This window comes from Lygodium microphyllum, chromosome 1 (assembly GCF_053477565.2).
Source record: "Lygodium microphyllum isolate KBCC chromosome 1, Lygodium_microphyllum_v1.1.10, whole genome shotgun sequence".
Classification (NCBI taxonomy): Eukaryota; Viridiplantae; Streptophyta; class Polypodiopsida; order Schizaeales; family Lygodiaceae; genus Lygodium; species Lygodium microphyllum.
The window spans coordinates 70,008,997-70,034,172 of NC_141135.1; the positions used below are offsets into that span (position 1 = coordinate 70,008,997).

The 25,176-nt window shown below is 41.5% G+C and overlaps 1 protein-coding gene across 3 annotated transcripts in view; it reads right to left on the reverse strand.

The window, feature by feature from the left end:
- Positions 1–8,357: 8,357 nt before the first annotated feature.
- The window catches only part of LOC148041232 (carotenoid 9,10(9',10')-cleavage dioxygenase-like), a 73,721-nt gene continuing 56,902 nt past the window's right edge, over positions 8,358–25,176 (reverse strand). Inside the window, exon 14 of one of the 3 annotated variants that reach the window (XM_087678170.1) lies at positions 8,358–8,530. In XM_087678170.1, the coding sequence (XP_087534296.1) occupies positions 8,507–8,530 (24 nt within the window). In that variant the 3' untranslated portion in view covers positions 8,358–8,506. Of the gene's footprint in view, positions 8,531–8,679; positions 8,704–9,531; positions 9,565–25,176 lie in introns of those variants that run through there. The other 2 variants (XM_087678189.1, XM_087678180.1) reach the window with 2 other exon arrangements.

A 25,176-nucleotide genomic window follows, 5' to 3' on the forward strand; every position in this document is an offset into this window, starting at 1 on the left:
AATAGTGGGCAGCAACCACCATTTAATACTCCTATGCATGGACAACATCAAGGGTACCATTGACAACCTTTCAATATGGGTAACACTCATTTCCAGCCTCTCCAAGACAAATCTTCAATTTGTCTAGTATGAAATTAGTGGACAAATCTACTTCCAAGAGTCATTGAAGGACTTGATATTGAGATAGGACAAAATAGCCCCTCATTTGTTGTTGTATCAATGACAATCTTTGAAAGCCTGATACAATCCTTTAGGGCCATCTCTAGGAGATCTTATCACCTCTCAATGGCCAATCCTTGCATTAGATGCAACAAATCTATTGCATCCAAGGCCATACTTAGCATACTATTTCCGCTACCCAAGAATGGTGTTTCCTTTAAGAAACATCAAGTGGCTTCATTAGCTTCGTTGAATCATGGCAAAAAAAGTTGAAAACGTGTATACAAGCTATGGAGATTGATGGATGTTGACCATGTTATGAAAATGGAAAGCAAATCATATTTTAGAGATGGTTAAAAATGCTTTGAATTGTAGAAGGTTTGAAGTTATTTGTAGTTAGCATGAGATATCAAATTTAGTGCAAATGTCAACATTTTTTAGATTGTGGATCAACACTAGAGTAGAACAGTTTGAGTAAAACTAACATATCACCTTGTTCTTCTAAAATTTCCTCTAGGGTGTGTGTGTGTGTTGGGGTGGGTACCTCTCTCTCTCTCTCTCTCTCTCTCTCTCTCTCTCTCTCTCTCTCTCTCTCTCTCTCTCTCTCTCTCTCTCTCTCTCTCTCTCTCTCTCTCCACCCATTGTTTCTCCTTGCTTACACCCACCTTTCCCTTTGCCTTGTTCCTTTATCCCTCTTACAATTGAAAATGATTAATTTCACAGTGATTGTGTGTGTGTGTGTGTGTGTGTGTGTGTGTGTGTGTGTGTGTGTGTGTGTGTGTGTGTGTGTGTGTGTGTGTGTGTGTGTGTGTGTGTGTGTGTGTGTGTGTGTGTGTGTGTGTGTGTGTGTGTGTGTGTGTGTGTGTGTGTGTGTGTGTGTGTGTGTGTGTGTGTGTGTGTGTGTGTGTGTGTGTGTGTGTGTGTGTGTGTGTGTGTGTGTGTGTGTGTGTAAAATCCGATAGCTCAAAAGGTAAGAACCCTTGGCTCCTAACAAAGCAGGGTTGAAATATCATGGGGTGCATTGAGTGGTAGGTGACATGTTCGTGACTAACCTTGTGGTATAAAGTGGTAAAGTTGCCTTGCAAAGATTTACACCTCTTTTGTAATATGGATGAAGTGGTCTATAAAACATTACACAAGTGGTGTGGGAAGTGGCTCCAAGAGGTTGGATCTAAAATGCTAGTAAAAGTTGTGATTTATCCTTGTCGGCTATGTTTCATTACATACCATATCAAATTTTGCACTTGGCACTAATTGATCAACTTGCAACAAAAGAGGTGGTTGCAACTCTAGAGTGATGCTTGGAAGAGGCAGAAATAATAAAAAGGAAGTATGTATATGCCTAAGGCCCACTATGTCAAATGCTTTGTAGAGATCCATAAAGCAACAATAAATCCTCTTATTTCGGTCTTTTGACCCTCCTCCATGATCACCCTAAGAGTGAGTATATGATCCATGTGGTGTATCCACATCCAAAACTAGCATAGCCATGTGCTATTCTACTATGTATCTCAGCCCATGCACTAAGCTCATACTCGAATATCGATCCATATATTTTAGCCAGTGTGTGGAGGATCATGATGGTCTTATAGTTACTAGGGGCTAGAAGATCACCACTCTTAAATAGTGGAACTATAGTACGATCTTACAATATTTCACGGCATCCCACACATACTACTCTATTGAACATAGATGCCAATATGGGTGCTAGTGTGTCACATGTATGTGAGAAATGCTCTACCACAAGACCTTCCATCATGTGCCCTCCAATTTTGTAGTCTATAGATAACCTCTTACACCATCTTACTAGTGAAGACGAACCATAGTATTGTCCTTTGGACCTATGAGGCTACATGAGTATATATTTCGATACATCATAAAATTATTTTCGATAGCAAAACAAAATATTAACCAATGTAATTTATATGGGAGTTTTCTCTTGTTAAAACATTCTCCATACTCTTTTGCTATCCCGTCCCAAAACTAGCTAGTATATCTCTATCTCCATTTTTGCCACGTAGTCTCGCTTCTTTTTCCACAGCACAGGCGTCTAAAGAGCATTCTTGCTTGCCAACGTGTTTGAGTTTCCAAAGCGATCTCTCTCTTTAGGCATGCATAAGTATCCCTACACTTCTCATCATGCCAACCATTTTGGGGAGCTATAGAGTGTGGGGATTTGCATGGAGGCAAGGTGCATGCAAGTGTAGACATATCTAAAGTTTATAGGGATTTTACCAAATCTCTCATGCATTCTTCTACAGATTTGCTCAAATCTCGCATCTATAACCCATCACACATAGCCACTGTATATATATGAAGTCTCCTTTGCAAAGTGATATCTAAGGTGCCTGGGGGGTATGGTACTATGTCTCTCATGTGTCCACAAGAGATTGTAAAGCTGAAAATGGTCTCTTTGCAATCAAGTAGAGATATATAGTATAATTTCCCTAGTTATTTTTGTGTAGTGAATATCACTTCTTTTTGCACTTGTATAGCTATTTTTGATGTCTATATGCTTTGCTTTAAAGAGCATATCATGGTGGAGGATGAAATACCTTGTTTAGCTAAGATTTCCTTTATTGCCTTTTTTATATCTATTTTAGCATTGTTTTAGTTTTTGGGCTTGCCATAGGTTAACCTTATTAAGAAAAATAACAAAAGATGAAGTTGTTCACTAATTATCCTTTCATGTATATCGGTTATCGAACACACACACAAACAGAATGAAATGATTAGATATATTAAGGTTTGCCAAAATGCCAAAATGACCTATGAGACCATGAGTTACAATCATTTGTATGATGATATAATTGTTTGAAAAATAGTAAATGGACGTGTAATAAGTAATACGAGAAGACTAAAAGCTATAAGGGAAACTCTAGCTAGCAACTAAAAGAGTTCTAGTTGATACAATCTCATTGGGGATGTAGAGGGTTTAGCTCTAACCCGACCAATAATCTCATGTATCTATTTGTGGAAATGTCATTGACGTATATTTCAAGGTCTGGGATGTCTCAATCGGCTTAGCTGGGTGGGTCAATCAATTAGTATCCCCCATGTATGTGTAAATAACTAAGATTGTGGATGTGATGAAACCTCATGAGTCTCTCTCCTAAAGAAATTATAAGATGCCTCTAGGTGGGACCTTGGTGTCTTAGAGCTATTTTGCTCCTTGAGGAGTGAGTCCCAAAGCCATCTTATCTCCAAGAGGAAGATACCAAGGTACTACTAGTAAGAAAAATACAACTCTAGGTAGTGGCCCAAACTCATCTTTGAATAGACACTATGGAAATGGCCTCAAATCTCACAGTATTCTAGGCATCAACAAATATAATGCTCCTCTATCTCTGGCTCTAGCTAGCGTATCTGACATACATGCTCTTCTGGTGGTATGGATGTGTATTTGGCCATCTCAATCTCTAACTAGTGTGAAGAGGTACACATCTAACCAATAACACATCTAATCCCATGCGAGCAAGTAGTGTCCATGTATCTTGGGTGAACAATAAGTCCATCATCTGTAGTGTGAAGAAGATGTCCTCCATAGAATGCCGTCTTTGTCCCTAGCGCTTAGGCTAGTGCCAACCATATTCTCTTGATGTCTAGCTAGGTGAGATTCATGCTAATAACCTTTCCAATCTCTAAGCAACTCAAGGTAAGAGATGGTGCATCAAGGGAGTACTAGAAGGGGGGAGCTTGTCCATGCTAAAGCCATGTAACTTGAACCAAGTTGATATTTGTGTATACCAACATGAAGTGTCACCCTGCTTGGCAAGCTATCAAGGAGACTCAAGGGCCAACCTATGTCCGAGTAAATCCCTTATGCTACTATGTTATGTACATATATGATAGATCAACCTCCACTACAACAGGTGTGGCTACTAGCTTAGCTCTAATGGTCTCATGTGGTACCAAGGCCTTGCATCTGATTCTTGTGGGAAATCATGAATACAAGTGGCCTCTAGGTTGATCTCCATCCATTATGTATGCGACATGATAGACTCAAGTGATCCAAATTGGGGCCCTATACCTATACTCCATAAAGTAGTGTGGACGTGACCAATGTATCAAAGAGCCACATCTTGGTGTGAGGTTCCTAAAACTAGTTGTAAACACATCCTCTCCAAGCCTCCTAGTGATGCATATCCTTGGGTCAGTCTAGTATTTATTGCCTCCCTCATAGAGAAAGTGGGACCTATGAATAACACTCCCAAATATGTTTTAATGATCCACATACTCCAACTCATGTCCATATATGATTTTAGGTGCTAATCTCCTAACCCACTGTGGTGTTGTGTTAAACACCATCACCTTGGTTTTACTACGGTTCACTGAGAGTGTCCACTATCTAATGCATAAGAGTGTAGTGCCTCAAGATGTGTGTGTGTAGTCCTTGTGGTGAATCAACTATATCAACATAATATGATCTACATATAGGAGAGGTATCCATGTGCTAGGTAGTTGAGCTCCTCTATCCTCTCCCTATCTATCTCTTGATACCGTGTCAAAGGCTTTGCGGAAATCCACAAAGCAACAATAGATCCACCAACCATGAGCCCTGCTCTCCTCAAAGATTGCTCTGAGTGTAAGGATGTGATGTAGAGTAGCCTCTCCTAAAACAACGCTATCCTTGTGCTATGAACCTCTGCATATCTGCCCATCTACTCAACTCCTACTCAAGGATGGAGGTATATAAGTTAGCTAATGTGTGTCCAACCGTAATATCTGATAGTTACTACGTAAGGTGGGATCTCGTGATTTGAGTATATGTACAATGGTGTTTGTGCTCCAACTCTCTAGGAGGCCTTCACACATGGCTCTATTAAATATGTAAGCTAGGAACTCTTGCCACCAAATCCCTAGCACGGATCAAGTACTCAATTACTAACCCATCATGGTCTTTTGCCTTAACTCTACCGAGTCATGTCAATAGTCTCATGTGAGCTCTGGTGTTGTGGCACTCATCATTATAACAACCATTCTAGGGTATCACCCCGGTGAAGGCTCTCTCTATGGGACTAGAGTATGGAAGGCTTGCCCTTGTTGCTATGTGTAGAGCCTCACCAAATTACTATGTGTGCTTCTTTAATGGAATGTTAGGGTATGCAACATGTACTAGTCTAATGTTCTTTGCCTCGTAAATCTCCTCTCTCTTTAGAGAAAAAGCAACTCAAAAATCAATGGGTTGTATGCTGGGTTTGCACATCAATAAACAAGAGATCCATAGTGAAGGATAGGTAAGCATGGTTTACCACTACTGTAAGGTGCGATGAAAGTGAGAGATCATGGATATAAGGTATAACCATTGGTGGACCAAGTACATAATCTACCATGCTAGCACCATGCTAGTGGGGGGTAACATGTGAAGGATTCTAATAAGGGGTATCTAGTTAGGCCATTAAGGATGGCTAATGTATGAATTGTACCCATCTCCACAAGATATCTCCCATACTATGTGACTTCTTCCATGTCTTGAGATGTCCTCTCCGTACGTAACTCCGCCACATCTTGTTCATGTAACATCTCCTCAAACATGTTAAAGAAACACACTTGATGGGAGGCCATCTTGGCATTAAAGTCACCTAGTAGGATGACATCTCCCTCCCTCAAAAATTCCCAAATGTCCCAATCTAGAGCTACATGAGGTGATTGCCCCTTGGGTGGGGTGTAGCAAGACATCTAGGGGGGGAAATAACATATGGCGATGTACAAAGGACATTCCACACCCCTTACTCTCAACAACATACATCTAGCCTTTTCATCTCAACAAACAATTTGGATCATATGTCGGAGTTACTCCCTGAAAAGCATTATCACTTGTGATCCCCTCCTACTCTAGTCTATGCATGTCTCCTTCACATATGTTGACTCCCATCTATATCATGTCACCCGTGGGAGTGTACTATATGGTTCTTGATGCCTCTCTGAGTAGAAAATTCTCTCATTAAATACCCCCACGAGCTCCATTACAATTCCAAGCTACTACCACAAGGCTAGTCCCACATGTCTCGCACTGTCATTTGATGCCTCTCTCCATGATCACCATCTTCCCCCTCTATAGAAGGCTAGCTTGCATTCCTCCCTAGTTTCCTTAATTCTTGGGATACACTCTATCATGCGCTAGCTCGATCGGCATGAGATCATCACCCAAGGACATGCTAGTACCTTTCAATGTGCAACGTTGAGCAAGGAAGTCTCTCGTAACTTCCATCATGGAAGGTATTGAAGATGAGTTGAATGAGAACAATCTTGCTTTTAATTATTAGATACCTAAAAAGTTACTTTTGACACAATTCCTCCCTCTTTTTGAGATTACACAAGATGCTTATACACATGCTTTTTAATAGAACATGTCTACAAAGAGTATAAACCCATTAAAAAACACAATCCAAATAGTGAGTATTATTTAGGATCAATCCATGGAGTTGAAATATACAATTCCAATAACCAAAAGTAATAAAAGAAAATCTTCCTCTTAAATAAGCAAAGAATCTATCTAAAATTTTGAGTTAAATGATAGAAACATAAAATGTGAGGGATTGTTTTCAAAGGTCTAGCATATATTTGATAAGATGATGTCGAAATGCCTCTTTTTAAAGTAAAAGTACCCAAGGACAACACACCCCACTAAATATCTCCTAATGAAAATTCTAAACTTTAAAGATAACTTACATTTTCATTAGTAACATATGATTATCCTCCACCATGTTAAAAAACCTTAGTCATGCGCTAAATGTACTTAGCATGATCTCTTATCCAAAAGAAGAAAGGATATTTGTATAAACCAATTTGACTACGAACAAGAATAAAGATAAAAGATGAGTATTATATCAAAGAATGCTACAAATTCAAATCAACCTCAACTAAGAATCAAGAGAAAGAATAGGTCGAAAAGATATAAGATCTTCAATTTTCCTCCAAACATGTCCATAATGCATATCCAAAAAATAATGAACAAAAAAAGAACATATCCTTAAATCATCCACCACATTGTGTAAAAATTTTGTCTTTTTAAATAAAAAATAAGCTCTTCTCAATTCTTGCATAGTACGAAACAAATCAAACATTCTACTTCAATTGATACTTTCAAGATACATGAACTTAGCAAGTTTTGTTTACCTAAGTATACATATTTTGACACGCTTTTACACATCTATATCAACACATCTATACGCACTCACATGTGCACACATACGTGCACATACACACACCAATATATAGAATGTCTTCAAACATTAGTAAAAGTATGTTCATATTTATTTATATATACATATATAATAGCTCACAAGCCAAATAAATAAAGCTTAATCACACTAAGACCCTCCTCTTGAGTGACCCTACCGAGGCGAGAGACTACCACAATCTTCAAGTGGATAAGAGCCAAAACTTTGATCAACATACCATTGCACAAAACATCATTGTAAAAAATACAAGAGTTTGGACTTTAACTAATATACATTTTACAAAAAAACATTTTTGATAGAAAATACAAGAACCTTTGATGTAAATTTTCATGATAACTTTTCAACCAAATTACATCTCCACAGTTTTTTTAATTAAATAATGTCTCAAACTAAACCTTATTAAGCTTTTGAAGGTTTTGTTTTTGAAAAATTTTGCAATTTATTTCACATTGAACCTCGAGCAATTGTGTATTGCTCTCTTTTGTCCTTCGAGAGGTGACTAATAAATATATAAACATATCATGCGAATTCAAAAGAATGGATTTTTAAGATACTATTTTTATTTTTATTTTTTTATATAAAAAGATGCCATATAAAACGGTTATTCACATATTGAATACTAAAGGGAAGTTTTTTATTTGGACATGATTCACAAATAAGAGTATTTTTAAATAGACCTTGAATACATGTGATATAGAGGGTTTACGTATAGCGAATCCCTCGAGCTTTATATATATTAGATAAGTTTAATGTAGAATTTCAAGCATATTCCTCTCTTATGTCATGTAGCAAGTGTAGAATTTAAACCCACACTGCAATGTTTTTGTGATAGTTTCCCAAGCATTGTTGTTTGAGACAATTTTTCATGTTTTCACTAACTCAGTAATTACAAAGAACTTAGTTCCACTCTTGTAAAACATACTAGAAAATTCTTGCTTCATCAAACAATTTATGTACAAACTCAAAGGCTTGCAACAAGTAAGCTCTTCTCGAAGAAAGAGAGCACAACCGAGCTGGGATGCAAGCATTTAATTAGGTGGCATAAAAGGTAAAATTGAAGCCTGAGTTGGTTTTGTGAGGAATTGCCAAACAAAATAAGCTTCAAATACATTATCAATTACATTCAAAAACCGATTGATGGTGCCTCGCGATTATCTCCCATGTCATTTTTGTGATAAAAGTTGCTCCTGATATCAAGAAAACTTAGCATTAGGCACTAGCTCCATGCTGATCCAATTTTAAAAAGAATAGCATTTTTCCTCTCTCATGAAATCACTTACATGGCTATACTATGAGCTTGGAAAACTTCAAGAATCTTGATCAGTTCAAAGCAGCCCTAGTAAATGAGAACCTACCAATACTGCCAAAGCATTCATTGTAGTTGGATCTCCAAATAAGATATGCTCACTATGCATGCAAGGCAATGCCCCTAGAGGAGCATGTAATCTGAACTAAATGGGTTGTAGGGCCATAGAGATAGGTATCAAGTTTTTATCCATCACCAATTAACATCATCATGCACAAAAATACCATGTTAAAAATGTGGAAGACTGCCATAGTCATTCTTTACATAATTGACATTTCTTGTACTCTTCACTTGAAAAGTAAGAGTGGCATACTCGAATATGAATAACTAGTGAAGTTTACTCGAGCAAATGAAAAAACACTTATCCTAAAGCAATGCCAAAGACAAAAATTACAAGCAGAGCCAGAATAAATTCATAGCTCAGAGACAAAAATGCTCTGACAGCAAACGTCACACAACTGAAACTCTGAGTCATTTCCAGGTTATTATTGTCGAGGGAGAGTTTGCATGACTAAAAACTGCAAGTTGTATTCAGGTTCTTAGAATATGGAGGAGGAGAAAGGACTTCCTCAGATGGTCTGGCATTATAGCCCACCAGATTGGTTGTTCCCACAACCATTGTATTTGTGATGTACTTAGCTACTCTTCCAGGGTTCCTTGTACATTGTATTTTATCTTAGGAAGATTTGCATTGGCTAGGAAACATATAACAGCACATGAGTTCCCTGGAGCAGTCATATCCATGTGAGCAAAATGTGCTCTCATGGCTGAATCTACTGCTAAAATCAGATGCTTGGGACAGAGTAAGGAACATAAATACCTCTCTCTGAGATTGAAGACCATTATCATTTTTCTGAAGTTGAAGATGTATATTTTTTTTTTGAATACCTCTCTTCATCATCTTTGGAAATGTGCCTAGACGCAGATACATGGATCTAATCACGATGTTGGTACCAAGTTTCCAATTATTGATAGAAAAAGCAACATAAAAGAGGGAAAATAGAAAAGGATAAGGAGCACTGGGCACTCGCACATGCAGAAAAAAGCTTTACATAAGGGATAATAGTTGTCAGCGAAGGCTTTGTTTTGCTTGTTAGCTTTTGAACCAAAAAAAAAAGGGCAGGCAAGGCCTCCATTCTGTTGGTGACAGTCCAACATTATTGGTGAAAATGTTGTCCAGTTAACCCATTTATATAAGGCAACATTCCATTCACATAATCTGCTTTGCTTGTACGATCTTCATACCTATACATTAATCAGGTTGGAGGTCTTCAAGTTTTCCTTGAGCAGATTCTAACTTACAAAATGTTGTAGTCCCTGAGGGAGTAGGATTAGAGATCCATTATGGCAGTGAAAAAAATTTGCAGAATGGTATACAGAAAAAGAGGCTGATCACAGAGAGACAAAGGAAAGAAGATGTACTAGCTAGTATCTTGATGACCCTATATCTGTGTCCATGCTCTCATTTTTATGTCAGTTCTGGAACTGGCAAGGAAATGCTTGTAACAAACTAGAACAGTCTTCCTGTTATGTGGGCATGCAATTGCAAAGGCTACCCTTTAGGCAAATGTTGCTTGTGGATTTTTGGTTAGCATACATAATGTGCATGTGGATTGTGAAAGGTGCAAGGTAGCATAACAAAGTGATTTATCAATCAATCTCACCCAGATGCATTTGCAAACATGTATAATTCCCATATTGCCTTTACAGCTGCTGAGCTTAAAATTTATTTGACACAAAAGAGACAATACACACCAGATTGAGGTGGAAATGGGCTCAGCTTTCAGAATATCAATGAAATTGGACTACCCAACGTACACATCAGTCTTTCAGAATGTTTGAGACAATACACACCAGATTGAGGTGGAAATGGGCTCAGCTTTCAGAATATCAATGAAATTGGACTACCCAATGTACACATCAATCTTTCCTTGCAGAATTTTGGAGGAGATTGGGGGACAGCTTTAGACCAAGAAAGATTTCACTCTTGCTTTGGTTACTAGCATGCAGGAGTTTAGCAGTTGGTACATGCCTTGGCTATAGTAGAAACCTTGTCTCTTGTGCTAGATGTGGGGAACATGAAGAAACATACACTTTTGATGGCTAGTACCAACCGATGAAATCAAGGGGATGATCAATCAACAGTGATTACATAACTAGTCATGCCCTAAGAAACATTCCACCCGTTCATGCACATATCTAGTCACAACCTTTCAAAGAGAAGTGCTTCCTTGAATTTTGAACAACCTATTCACACAATATTTGTCAATGTAGAGCTTACTCATTAACTAAAATATTCCTTGAACAATCATTTGAGGTTAATAATCCAAAGTTTTGAGAGTTCACGACTCATATATAGTGTGACGTCAAACTATAAGCTCCTAGTGTAAAATGAACTAATAATAGTTGGGACTTTTAATTACCTAAACTGAATGTTTCATCACGTGCTCTAGGGAATGCCAATGTGTACAAATGCATGGCCACAGAGGAGGGGATAAGCATACAAGTCCCTTTTATTTCAGTCTCTTCCTTGATATATAGAGGATGTGGAGTTCCTAGAGTACTTGCATAGAAGATGGCTCAACTACACTTCTCAATCTTCGCTCTACACTCCATTGCTAGGAATGTCAACTGTGCACATGTACCTCCTGTCCATCTACAAGTGAGCACACCTGCCTATCCGGGTACGGATATGTTGGGTATCTCCCTCATGCCCCCTGAATCTCTATCCTCAACCAGGCACATGTAGGAATATCCATTCTTTGCTTATGGTGCATCTTCATTCACACCATGTATCTATCCTTCCTCAGCTACTCATACAGTAACCATGCCTATGCCTAGTCAACCTGGTCACACATTTGGATCCACTATGCATACCGGTGGAAACTTTGGGGCACATACCCAAGTATCCACCCTATTCACTGCTTAACCCTCACACTCCAATAGCTATAGCCAAGAATGCTTTACACACCATTGCCAGGAATGCCACCTATGCACATGTACCTCCTATCTATCTGCAAGCAAGCACATCTACCTATCCTAGTATGGATATGTTGGCTATCCCCATCATGCCCCCCCGGATCTCTACCCCCACGCACTCACATGTATGAATATCCATTCTTCAAGCATTACATGTATCCATCCTTCCTCAACTATTCATATGGCAACCATGCCTATGCCCAGTCAGTCTAGACTCTAGTCACACATTTGGTTCCACTATGCATACCTCACTAATGCATGATGGGCACTTTGGGTCACATACCCAAGTGTCCTCTGGTCCCACCGCACCATATTCACCACCTAACACTCAACTCCAATAGCTATAGCCAAGAATGCTTTAGTGTGAAGTCTTGTTTTAATGGATTGAATTTCAAGACTTAGTTGAGTCTCATGTGACAAATGCTTGAGTCACAAGGTCTTTGGGACCTAGTAGATTTATGTCAAACCCTTGACTTGCTCACCCTAATCATATCCATCAATGGAAGGCTCACAATGCCACTATGTCAAGTTGATGCAAGGGCCACTTCCTATGTTTCACTTAAAGCTTCAACGGTTCCCCCTAGCATTTGATTGTTGGGGCCGTCTTATTGACCACTATGCAACAAGAGACCGAACCCAACACATCAATATTGTTCATGAGCTTTAGAAGGTCTGCATTAAGGAAGGGGATGATTTGAAAGTCAAGATGGCTGAGTGTAGGCAATTACTCACCAAGTTTGCCAATACTAAATGACCAAAGTCCAACAATGATCAGGCTACATGTGATATGTTCCTAAACAAGAAGCCCTCTAAATACATTCATTATAAGTAGATTTTTCCCTAATTGCCAAACTTTGAATACCACCTCTTTTCACTACACCCGCAACATGACTTAAGTCCACAAAAAGACTTCTATATTGCCCATTAACAAGCGGCCGTAGTATCCTCTTCCTGGAAGGGAAGTCTGGAGGTGGCAAGACCTCCTAAGAAGGGGAGACAAGTCCTAAATAGGGTGACACCCCTTCTTCCAACGAGACCAAATTTACTAAACCCATTTGGCAGCATTTTTTATTAAGAGCAGATATTGTCCTCATGAAGTGTGGAGTGTCATAACAAGGCCCAAGGTCTTCCACATACATCTTCTCCTTAGTAAATCGCAGTTGCACCCACAAGTAGTACTCCCCTTGGGCACTTCTAAGGGGATCCTAATCCATTACCTACACTTGTTGCTTCGTACCTTTTGGTACCACCCACCCACTAATGACTCGCTAGACACTAGCCTATGGACAACCCCCTCAGTCAACACCATTCAGAATAGATCAAGTATGGCTGACTGGACTTGGGCACTAGCCACCTTGGACTTTACACCACAAGCTCATCTAGCCACCCTTAGAAGGGCTCGTGGTACAGCCTCAATCCATTCACTCTCTTTGCCTCATCACAATTTCCTTGGCAAAGACATGTTGAAGGACATGCACAATCATGGCCCCATACTTGGGCTAGTACCCTCTAGGTCTCTTATGGTCATAGTTGTCTCCGTATGTCGTACGGTACTGATCGTACCGTATGGATTCGTATGATAAAATGGGCCATTTCTAGCCACCGCGTTTGTGTGTCCTCCCACGTCTGCATGAGCTTTAATCCGGCGCATTCTGCTTGCATGGCACATTTGGGGGAGTGGCAAGCCTCGGATACCTCATCTCACCTCCCTTTCCGGCTGTGCACTCTCCACCCCCCCCCCCCCCCCAAACAGCCCTCCTTGGATTCCATCCAGCTGGCAGCCCTCTTTGATTGTTTGACCCTTCTCTCATCTTCAAAAGGTGCTCCTCTCCTCCATGCTTCCACACCAATTCAGCAAGCGTTTGCTATTCTCATCTTCCTCTTTTGGATCCTAAATTGACTTGTGATTTGTCATTCTCATCCCCCATCCCCTCTTTCCCACACCCTATCCAAGCATTTGCCATTCTCAAATCTCATCTCCCATCCCCTCTAACCTACACCCTATCAAAGCATTTTCCATTCTCATCGCCCATCCCCTCTCTCTCTCTTGCTCTTTCAACTTTACCCCAACCCTCTAGCCTCTAGCATCTCTCTCTCTCTCTCTCTCTCTCTCTCTCTCTCTCTCTCCCCCGGGACTCTTCATCCGTCATCAATACCATGACTCGTGAGAAGCACGAGGCCTTCAATTTACACGTGATCCATGTGGAGAGGGACACAAAGAAGTCCAACTCCCACCATTGGACATGCAAGTATTGCGGGAAGTGCTATACAAGTGGTGCAACTCGGCTTCTCCAACATCTTTCTAAGACAGCGAGGCAAGTTGCTCCATACAAGGAGATTCCTCAAAACATTGCAGAGGAGATTCTTGCCAAGATGAGAGGGGGATCCACAAGAGGAGAAGGAAGTGGCTTATTGGCACCAATTCCTATGCCTACTAACGAGGAAGCCTCGAATGTGGGCGTATCTTCAACCGATGCGGAAGAGGCCTCTACCATTGGTGGTGGGGACTCCACATCCACATCCGGCTCCGGTAAAAGACAAAGAGTGGAGGCTCGTGCAGTGCTGCAAAGACAATCCTCTCTCTCTCAAGATCTTGGTCATGTGTATGGATTGGTTGCCTTTCTTAGATAAAGGCAACAACTTGCAGACATTGAAATTGCATGCACGGTGATTAAGTGCAATCTTGCAGTCAATGTCCTAAAGCAAGAGCAATGGAAGAAGATGGTAAAAGCCATTGCCAATGTGAGTCCATGTGAAGGATAGACCGGTGTCACATACAATGACATGAGGATGAAAAAGATTAATGAAGAGGAGAGGATTGATAGAGCCCTTGATCCTATTCGGGCCACATGGATAAAATATGATTGCTTCATTCTCACCGACGGATGGAGTGATCGTAAGAAACGGGGCATCATCAACATACTCGTCTCATGACTACTTGGCACTTACTTTTGCCGGCCATAGACACCGGCGAGAGGGGGAAAAAAACGACAGCTCATTCATCTACCGCCACATTCGACAAGCTATCATTGAGAAATACATTGCCTTTTAAATTTGTTTCACTTTCTTTCATTATGATAATTGATTTACGCATAACTATCTATCTCCCTATTCTAATTTCTCTCTAATATCTATCTCGATTTTCTCTTTCACCTCAGGCCCCAATCCCCATCTCTACTTGTAATTTGTAAATTGTGGTTGTAGATAGGCCCCTCGAATGTGGTGCAAGTTGTTACCGACAATGCATCGAATTGTTGACGCATGGGCCATTTGCTTAAGGCCGAGTTTCCCACAATTATGTGGACTCCATGTGCAAGTCATTGTTTGGACTTGCTCATGGAGTACATTGGAAAGCTCAAGTGGGTGAAGAGGGTGGTCCGCAAAGCTACATCAGTTGTCACCTTCTTCACGGTAAAGGTAAAGGTGCTTGCGATGTATCGTGAGCATAACACACTGGAGTTGAAAAAGCCTTCTTCAACTCACTTTGCCTACATGTGGTTATTGCTAGAGTGCCTTTATGAGGTGCAGTTTACCTTGAGAGTGGTGTCCACTCTATGGAATGAGTGGGATGAGGGCTATGATGAGCATGGGTAGTCCGAAGCAAGTAAAGTTTAACCACTTAAACATGAAATTTAAAGAGTATTGTTTTAAACTTTGAACTTTGAAGTTTATATTTTACAATTTAGACTTTAGTATTTACAATCTTACGTGCATTGTGTAGGTAAATGTTGATACATTCAAGTTGACGGGCAACACTCTTTGGAGTGTACATCAAGAGAGGTGGACAAGGAGGAGGAGATGATTTTTGCAGAGCTTTATAGAGAGCTTATAGTAGCAGATACTCGTGACACTCGTAGTCAGCATGCTCGTGGGCGAGCAGTTCAAGTAGGTGGTAGTAGGGGCATGGTCATTCGACGCCCTCCAACATCGAGGAGGGGTGGTTCGAGTGGCTTGCACACATATGTAAGGCGAGGCTCTAGTAGCTCACATATTGTGCCTCATGATGATATCCCGTTGTTGCCTACACAGTCACCACCTAGGGAGCCATCACTTGATGATGATGGTAACCTCATCAGTGAGGATGAGTAGAAGTGTATCTAATCATCCGATGCCGAGGAGTCGTCTTCAGACTCTCTTGATGAGCACTCACATGGTTTTGATGATGATGCCTCATCATAGATTCATAGGTCTCTCTTTTTTGTATCTACTATCATTCTATCCACATGCATGATGCCACTATGATACACTAGACTGTAGTTGTATCGCATGTTTTGCGCAGCCCATGCGACCGCAATGGTCACCCTCATGTATTCATCGTATTTTGTAATGAAATGGCTATTTCCACTTTAACCATGTATTCTATCATTTAATGGTTTATTATTTTTTTTAATCATATTTTTTAAAAAAAATCGTACTAATATCGTACCATACCTTATAAAATCATAAGGTACCATTTAGTATCATATTTTATCGTACCGTACTGTATCGTACCTTTCATACCTGACAACTACGCTTATGGTACACTAGCCTAGTATATTCTTACACTAGTCTAGCATTGTACTTTTAGCTCCTTTGGCTAATCAAGTGGGGCCCATGGACTAATGTCTCCTTTAGGCTACTTATCTTTAGGACTTTATCCATCTTCTGCTATACACATTTTGTAGGGACCGATTAGGCATGTAGATCAAGACAAAGATTGTTGTTGCACGTAGTGAGAGACAGAGAGAGTGAGTGAGAGCAGAGTAGAGAGTCAGCACGTACAGGTGCAATGATGAGTATGTACCTTTAGATTTTTAGATAGATATATATGTGTAAGTACAAGTGCTAAGGGTGTGTACACACCCGAGCACATTTAAAAGACACGATGCCTTTATTTCCAACAACCTCCCACCTAAAGACAATGTGCCTTAAGAGGAGAAAAGAATCAGCTAAGCGTATGTACAAAGCTGAAATACATATATCTATCCAACTCCCATCATCTATCGGCAATGAGCAAACCGCTCTGCTGGAAGACCCTTCATGAGAAGGTTTGCAAGGTTATTATCTGTATGCACTTTGACAAGCTCAATGCTTTTGTTGTCAAGTACATCTCTAATGAAGTGATACTTCACTTGTATGTGCTTTGTCTTTGCATGAAAGACAGAATTCCGTGCTAGCATAATAGCACTCTGACTATCACAATGGAGAACAGGTAGCTTTGTGATGCCAAGCTCTCCCACCAAACATGAAAGCCATAAAGCCTCCTTGCATGCCTTAGTGGCAGCCACATACTCTGCCTCTGTAGTAGACAATGCAACACACTTTTGTAGCTTGGAGATCCAAGAGACTACTCCTCCTGTGAAAGTAAACACATACCCAGAAGTGGACTTCTTGCAGTCCGCATGACCAACATAGTCTGCATCCGTAAAGCCAACAACAAATGCCTTCTACTTTCCAAAGCAGATGCACAACTCCTTTGTGCCTTTGAGGTATCTCATAATACATTTCACTGCATCCCAATGCTTCTTGCCAGGTGTTGCCATGTATCTGCTAACTACTCCCACTGCAAAGGCAATGTCAGGACGTGTAGCTACCATAGCATACATCAAACTCCCAACAGCTGAAGCATATGGTATCTTGGCCATTTCAGCCTTCTCATCAGATGTAGGGCTGTCCTCTGCACTAAGTTTCACATATGGAGGCAATGCAACCCTAATTGTTTTCCCCCCCTCCATATTGAAACGCTGCAAAACTTTGGAGATATAGTCCTGTTGAAATAGATAGAGTAAGCCTTTCGATCTATCTCTGAGTATTCACATGCCAAGAATGTGATTTGCATCACCAAGATTCTTCATGTCGAAGCTGCCATGAAAACTTTGCTTCAATGAATCCAAGGCATGAGTATCCCTGCCAGCAATCAGCATGTCATCAACATACAAAACTAAGATAATCAGTCTGCCATCTACTACCTTCTTGGTGTACAAGCAGTGATCAACTCAACTTCTATGAAAGCCTTGGGACTGCATAAATGTATCAAACTTATGATACCATTCTCTTGGTGCTTGTTTCAAACCATACAAACTCCTTTTGAGTTTACATACTATTTTTTCCTTCCCTTGTTCAATAAACCCTTCAGGCTGCTACATATATATGTCTTCATGTAGATCACCATGTAAAAACGCAGTCTTGATATCCATCTGTATGAGCTCCATATCCTCAACTGTAACCAAGCCCAAAATGGTTCTCAATGTAGTCATCTTGACTACAGGAGAGAAAATCTCATCAAAGTCAATTCCATGCTCCTGCTTGTACCCCTTTGCAACCAGTCTTGTTTTGTTCTTTGGTGAGGAACCAAAAGTGACCATCTTGTAAACCCATTTGCATGGAAGGGTTTTCTGCCCTTTAGGCAACTGCACCAAGTCCCAAGTGTCATTTTTTTCAAGAGATTCCATCTCTGACAACATGGCTTTATACCATTTCTTGCTGTCATGTCTATCCATTGCTTCCTTAAAGCAAGACGGTTCACCACAGTCTATCAACACGACATAATCAGCCACATTAATTGCACCAGGAACAAACCTGTCAGGTTGTCTAGTAGCCCTAGACGATCTCCTAACCCAATGGTCATTGTTTACTGGCTATTCCTGCAAATTTCCATTTTCAGTATGTTGTCTTGGCAATTCAGCCTGCAAATCAGCATTAACAGCTTGTTGTCCTGGCTGTTCCTGCACATGTAATGGCTCATTTTCATGGGCAATAGCTGGCTGATCATTTCCTATATTTATAGGTTCATTTACAACAGGTATTTGCTGCTGTACAGCGGGCACATTTTGCTGTCCAAAAGGTATTTCTTCCCGGAATACAACCGTATGGACCTCCTCAATCTTTTCGGGCTGTTTGTGCATGTGATCTTTCCGGAAGATAACGTCATTGCTGTGTACTACTTTCCTTTTCTTGGGATCCCATAATCTATACCCCATTTCACACTCGTCACCATATCCTAGAAAAATGCATTTACAGGACTTTGGCTCAAGTTTGCTGCGTTTTTCTTTACGAATGTGTAGAAAAGCCTCGCAGCCAAACACTTTCAAACGACCATATGAAGGTGGCTTGCCCAACCATGCTTCTTGGGGAACTCCCCTCCCTCCCCCCCTCCCCAAAGACCTGTTTGGTGACCGATTTATTAAGTGAACGGTTGTCATAACAGCCTCTATCCAAAAACCATGGGGTAATGCAACATGAGACAGCATCGTACGGACCTTATCTTGTACGGTCCGATTCATACGCTCTGCAACTCCATTTTGGGGCGGATTATAAGGGGCAATGAGCTCCCTCTTTATCCCTTTGTTGTCACAAAATGCCCGAAAGGCCTTGGACATATATTCCCCACCATTGTCAGAGCGAAGACACTTAAGTGTCTTATCTGTCTGATTTTCAGCCAATGCCAAGATTTTTCTAAACTTGCTTGGTCACGGCAACAACATGGTCACGCACACTAGATGCATGAAATGGATACAAAGTATCACTCTTGCAACCTCTGGCAATAACCCTACATCCCTTACAGATCTTCTATTTTCCATCACCAAAGGTGATATAAAAACCATCATCATCTAGCTATCCTGTGCTGATCAAGCTCTTCTTGAGCTGAGGTATGTGTCATACATGCTGAAGTGTAAAGAAAAAGCCATGCTGACACTGTAACTGCACACTACCAATACCTGCAATCTCATATGCATAGTTGTCCCCAAGATGGACAACACCATGTCGACCCCCTGTATAGGCGGAGAACACTCACGATAAGGGGTGACATGAAAGGAAGCACCTGAATCAAGACTCCAAGTATGCATGTCATCATCAGTATCTGCAAGTAATGCATATGCACCAAAGTGTGAAGAGACAAAGAGTGCATCACTCCCACTATCACTGTCATAAGTGACTACATTCACCTCTTCAATTTTTACACTGCTCTTCTTAGGCTGACTGTCCTTCTTCTCTTCCTTACTATCATCTGTCTTCTTGCCTTTTCCTTTCTCTTTCTTCCATTTGTAGCAGTCACGTTTAAAGTGAGCCTTCTTGCCACAATGATGGCATTCAAAATCTTTGCCGCGTGATTTACTACGTTCCTTGCCATCATATTTGCCCTTTTGCTGTGATCTGCCCCTAGTATGCAAAGCACTGGAAGACTTACTGAATGCATTGTTCTGCCGATTCATCTCTTCCATAAGTAGAGCACTCTCTACATCAGCATACAAAAGGATTACATTAGAATTGCTCATAGTAGTCATGAATATATCCCAACTCTCTGGTAGAGTACAAAGTAAGAAAGTAGCCTTAAATTCCTCATCAATCATGAACTTCAAGGCAACCAGCTGGCTGAAAATGGAGTTAAACTCACTCAAGTGAGTAGACATTGATGTACCCTCTTTCATACGCAAATCCATAAGCTTTTTCAACCAATACACTTTGCTTGCAGCACTCTTTTGTACATACAGTTCTTCCAATCTAGTCCATATAGCATATGCAAAATCCAAACCTCAAATAGCATAAGTAGACCGGAATCTATCATAACCAATATCTAGTTGCAAATCATACTTGAACGTTGCAACTTGACCAACATTGGTCCCATTATTAAGCATATCATCAACATAAAAAATTAAAATAAACAAACTATGTCTATGCTTGCCATCTTATTTGTCATGGTAAGCCTGTATACCTATCCCTCTCTCTTACTAGATCCATCCTTTGTTCTCCTTGCTCTAGCTTTTGTCAAAAATGGAGATGGCAGCTCTCAGCTGGAAACGCAGTGAACAATAGAGAGAGTGAGAGTGAAAACACAGCTCGACACAGGATGCAATTTCCAAGTGTGTAAGTGAAAGTACAAAGTACAAACCTTAGACCTTCGGGTTAAGTGCCTTAAGGTGCGTTCACACCTAAAAGGTGTAAAGTAGGGTAAGTGACTGAATTGTGTAACAGAAACACACAAAATAGAGAATAATGTAGCTAGGGGGAAAAACCTCTCGTACGGAGAGTAAAAAATGCTCCAGTGTCCTATTGCGGATCACCAACACTCCTCTATGAGCGTAGGTGTGAGTGAAACCCAACAAACCCCCCTAGAGTGAAAAGTGATTAGCATACATGGTCATCCACCAAATTTGTCACGAGGAAGAGCTTTGGTGAAGATGTCTCCCACATTGTTGTTGGTAGGATAGTAGACAAGGTTGATATCCCCTACATGCAGCCTCTCTCTGACAAAGTAAGAATCTATCTCTACGTGTTTTGTGCGGAAATGAAACATTAGGTTCCATGCCACTACAATGGCACTCTGACTGTCTATAAACAAAGGAGTAGGCTCTGTGATAGATACATCAAGATCAGCCAACAAACGTCTCAGCCATACACATTTAACTGTGGTAGTGAAAGCCACGTTGTATTCAGCTTCACAAGACGATGTGGCAAACGTGGATTGTTTCTTGCTAAGCCAAGAAATGCAAGATGAGCCAAAGAAAGAAACAGTTTCTACTTGTACAGTGTTGGGTATTTTACTCACGCCTTACTTACGCCTACGCTCATATGGGAGTGTCAGTGATCAGTAGGACACTGGGGCACTTTTTACTCTCGGTAGGAGAGATTTTTTCCCCCAGACTTATGGTCTTATTATCGTATGTACTTATGTGCTTATGTTACACACATTTAGGCACTTAGTGTGTGTCGGGTGTGAACACCCCCCTACAACCCTAAGGTTTAAGGGTTGTACTTTGTACTTTCAGATTACACTCATTCAGTCTATTCTCTTGGGTGTCGTGCTTCAACTCTGTCTCTCTCACTCTCACACTGTCTACTGAATCTGGCTGTATCTCGATCCTCTGCTCTCACATTTGGTATCAGAGCTGTCCTCAGTCAGCAGCCAAGAGTCCTCCTCAGTCTTGCCCCCGAGTTGCCAGCTCCAGACCTGCCCAGTACTACCCTGCGCGCAGCTCACAATCAACGCGCAACACTGCCCTGTCCCAGCGCGCCACCAGCAGGAGCCGTCAACATCCCAGACGCGTCGCGTCAGCGCTGCAGGTGCTGACGTTTGTCAGCACAGGCTTCTCACTACAGTCGTCCACGTCAGCAGCTGCCCGTCAGACCTCGCCCGTCAGCAGTCGTCCACGTCAGCAGCTGCCCGTCAGACCTCGCCCATCAGCAGTCGTCCGTCAGCAGTCGCTCGTCAGCTCGCAAGCAGCTCCCCAGTCCGCCAGGGCCCCGTTTCGTGCAAACGGAGTACTCTCTGCTCGTGACCACGAACTGCCCGCCGACCCGCGTCAGAGTCGCTGCCCGCCTACCCGCGTCAGATTCGCACAGCCCGCTAGTCTGCCTGCCGCCGTTGTAAAGCTCCACGTCAGCCAGTCCGCCCGCCCGTCAGACGACCTGCTCCACGTCAGTACTCTGCCACACGCCCAGAATCGTATTTGCTGCAATTTCTGAAAATTTGCAGATTTCCAGTTCGTACTGCTTTGACATTGCTCATTTTGTCTTTGGAGATTTGTCATCATGGCAAATCAGGGAGGTGATGTTTTTACGTATGTATCCAAGGAGGACAGACTGGACGGAAACAACTATTCCCTTTGCTCATTTATGATTAAAAATGTATTAGTGGCCAAGAATTTATGGGATTATGTCAGTGGAGAGGAAACTCGGCCAAGAGTTGTAGCTCCCGCTACTCCTCCTCCCCATGGCGAACGTGGACAACGGGGACCTCAGCCCGTTCCACCTCAGCCACTTCCTCCAAGAACTGCAGCTCAAAAAGCTTGGGATACCCGTGATGCACAGGCCTTGTCGCTGATTGCTCTGGCAGTTCAACGGTCCATCATACCTCATATCCGTTCGGCATCTTCTACACGAGATGCATGGTTGACTTTGGAGCATATGTTTGCAGGAAAAAATGAGACACGGATCTCTTTCTTGAAGAAAGAGTTGGAAACTCTGAAGATGCATGAAGGTGATTCTATGCAGGATCACTTAAACAAGATTCAGGACTTGAGGGAGCAGCTCATGAATGTAGATGAGTATTTTTCGGATGCACAGTTGATATCCACCACCTTGAATTCCCTACCTCATTTGTACTTGTCTTTTCATACTGCATTGAACCTCACAATGAGGATTGCTGAGCACCCACTCACTTTTATTCAGCTGGTTAGCTTGCTTCTAGAGGAGGAGCAAACACGGAAAAATAGTGGTGCGGATGCTATAGTCTCTGAGCAGGCTTTTGTGGCAAGACAGAAAGGCAAGAACAGCAAGGTGAAAAATGCTCCACAGAGTTCAAGCACTTCGGGCACATCGCAGAATCAGTCACAAGGGGGGACGCAAGCAAAGAAAGGAAAATGTCATTATCGTAAGAAGCCCGGCCACTATATCACTGAGTGCAGAAAGCGCATTGCCAAACAGAAGAAAAAGGAGTCAAGAATGTCTGTTTCTACTACTCCTTCCACTGCTAGTGAGTCCGCGTCCTTTGTTGTGGACCGGGACTATTGTTTTTACACTTGCAGTTATGATATCTCTTGGGCCGATAGAGCACTTAGCTCTACAGAGGATGCTGACACTTGGTTCTTTGACAGTGGTGCTTCTAGACATATCACATCTCGCAGAGATTTGTTTGCTTCAGTTAGTGCACCTCCCGTTGGGAAATCGGTACAGTGTGCCAATAGTGCATCATACCCTGTTCGTGGTATTGGGGAGATTCAGCTCACAGCCATTGATGGCTCTATTCTCCGCCTACAGGATGCTTTGTTTGTGCCTGGAATAAAGAAGAATTTGCTTTCTATTTCTTCTTTGGCACGTTGTGGTATGCAGGTCACTTTTGATGATGACCGTTGCATGGTTCGAGAAAAAGAATGCATGACATTGGTCTTGACAGGATCTTTGTGTCATGGTTTATATGAGTTGGATGCTCTTTCAGTAGATCAGTCAGCATACTTGACATCCACTCTTACTCCTGCTATGATACAGGCGGAGTTATGGCATGCTCGTTTAGGGCATGTAAACTTTGGCAGCTTGATGCTTTTACAGCGTACTCAGATGCTGGATGGCTTACCTCTCTTGGAGAGACCTCCTGAGCACTTATGCGAGGGATGCATTTTGGGGAAAATGCATCGTTTCTCATTTCCTCATGATGTTGCTTTCAGGGCAACAACCAAATTGGATTTGGTGCATTCAGATGTTTGTGGGCCTATGCAGACCATGTCATTGGGTGGTTGTTATTATTTTGTGACATTCATTGATGACTTCACACGTTTTTGTTGGGTCTATTGTTTGAAAAAGAAGTCAGAAGTGTATGATGCATTTTTGGTTTTCAGTGCACTTGTTGAAAACCAATCTGGATGCCACATTAAGACTCTCCGTTCGGACCGAGGGGGGGATACATGTCCTCTATGCTGAATTCTTTTTTGCAGCAAAAGAGCATAGTACATCAGTATACTACAGCTTATACTCCACAACAGAATGGGGTAGCAGAGAGGAAAAATCGGTCACTCATGGAGATGGCCAGATGTATGCTGAAGGCAAAGAGCTTGCCTCATAGTTTTTGGATGGAAGCAGTCATGTGTGCTTGCCATATTTTGAACAGATGCCCTACCAAAGCCTTGAAGACCATCACACCATTTGAGGCTTGGAACAGCCGTAAACCTTCTGTTGGTCACTTTCGTACCTTTAGGTGTCTTGCCTATGCCCATATTCCACAGGTACTTAGAAGAAAATTGGACAACAAGGCTGTTAAGTGCATTTTTATGGGATATAGCAATGAGAGCAAAGGCTACAGACTCTATGATCCCATTACTAAGAAGGTTTTTGTCAACAGGGATGTTGTTTTTGATGAAAAATCAGAATTATCCTTGGCTGGTTTGGACACATATCAGGCTGCCCGTGATGTTTTTGAAGGGCTGCTGCCCATTACTTTTGGTGATTCAGCTGGAGGTTCACAAAATGAACCTAATATTCAGCCAGCTGCTCCTATGGATAGTGCAGAAATTCAGCCATTGGCTGATCGGAATATTCAGCATCATGCTGAAACAGAAATTCAGCAAGAGCTTGCACACAGCCAGGATGCTAGACAGCTACCTAGATGGTATTTACAGACTATGCAAGATAGTCCTTTGGATGCACCCATGGCTGGTCGTACTAGAAGGCAAACTCGTTTGCATGATTCAGCACATACTATGGAGTTTATGATGGCAGCAAGTACTTTTGATAATGAAGAGCCTGAATGTTATGAGGATGCACAACACAGTGTGCATTGGAAGGTAGCCATGCAAGCTGAATTAGATTCTATTACTAAGAATCAAACTTGGGATTTGGTGTCCTTGCCATTTGGGAAGAAAGCCATTGGAACAAAATGGGTCTACAAATTGAAAAGAAAAGCGGATGGATCCATTGATAAATACAAGGCACGGCTGGTAGCTAAAGGCTACGCACAGAAAAAGGGCATTGACTATGAGGAGACATTTGCTCCTACTTCCCGTATGATGACCATCAGGTCTATGATTGCTTTGGCTGCACATTATGGTTAGACAGTTCATCAGCTAGATATCAAGACTG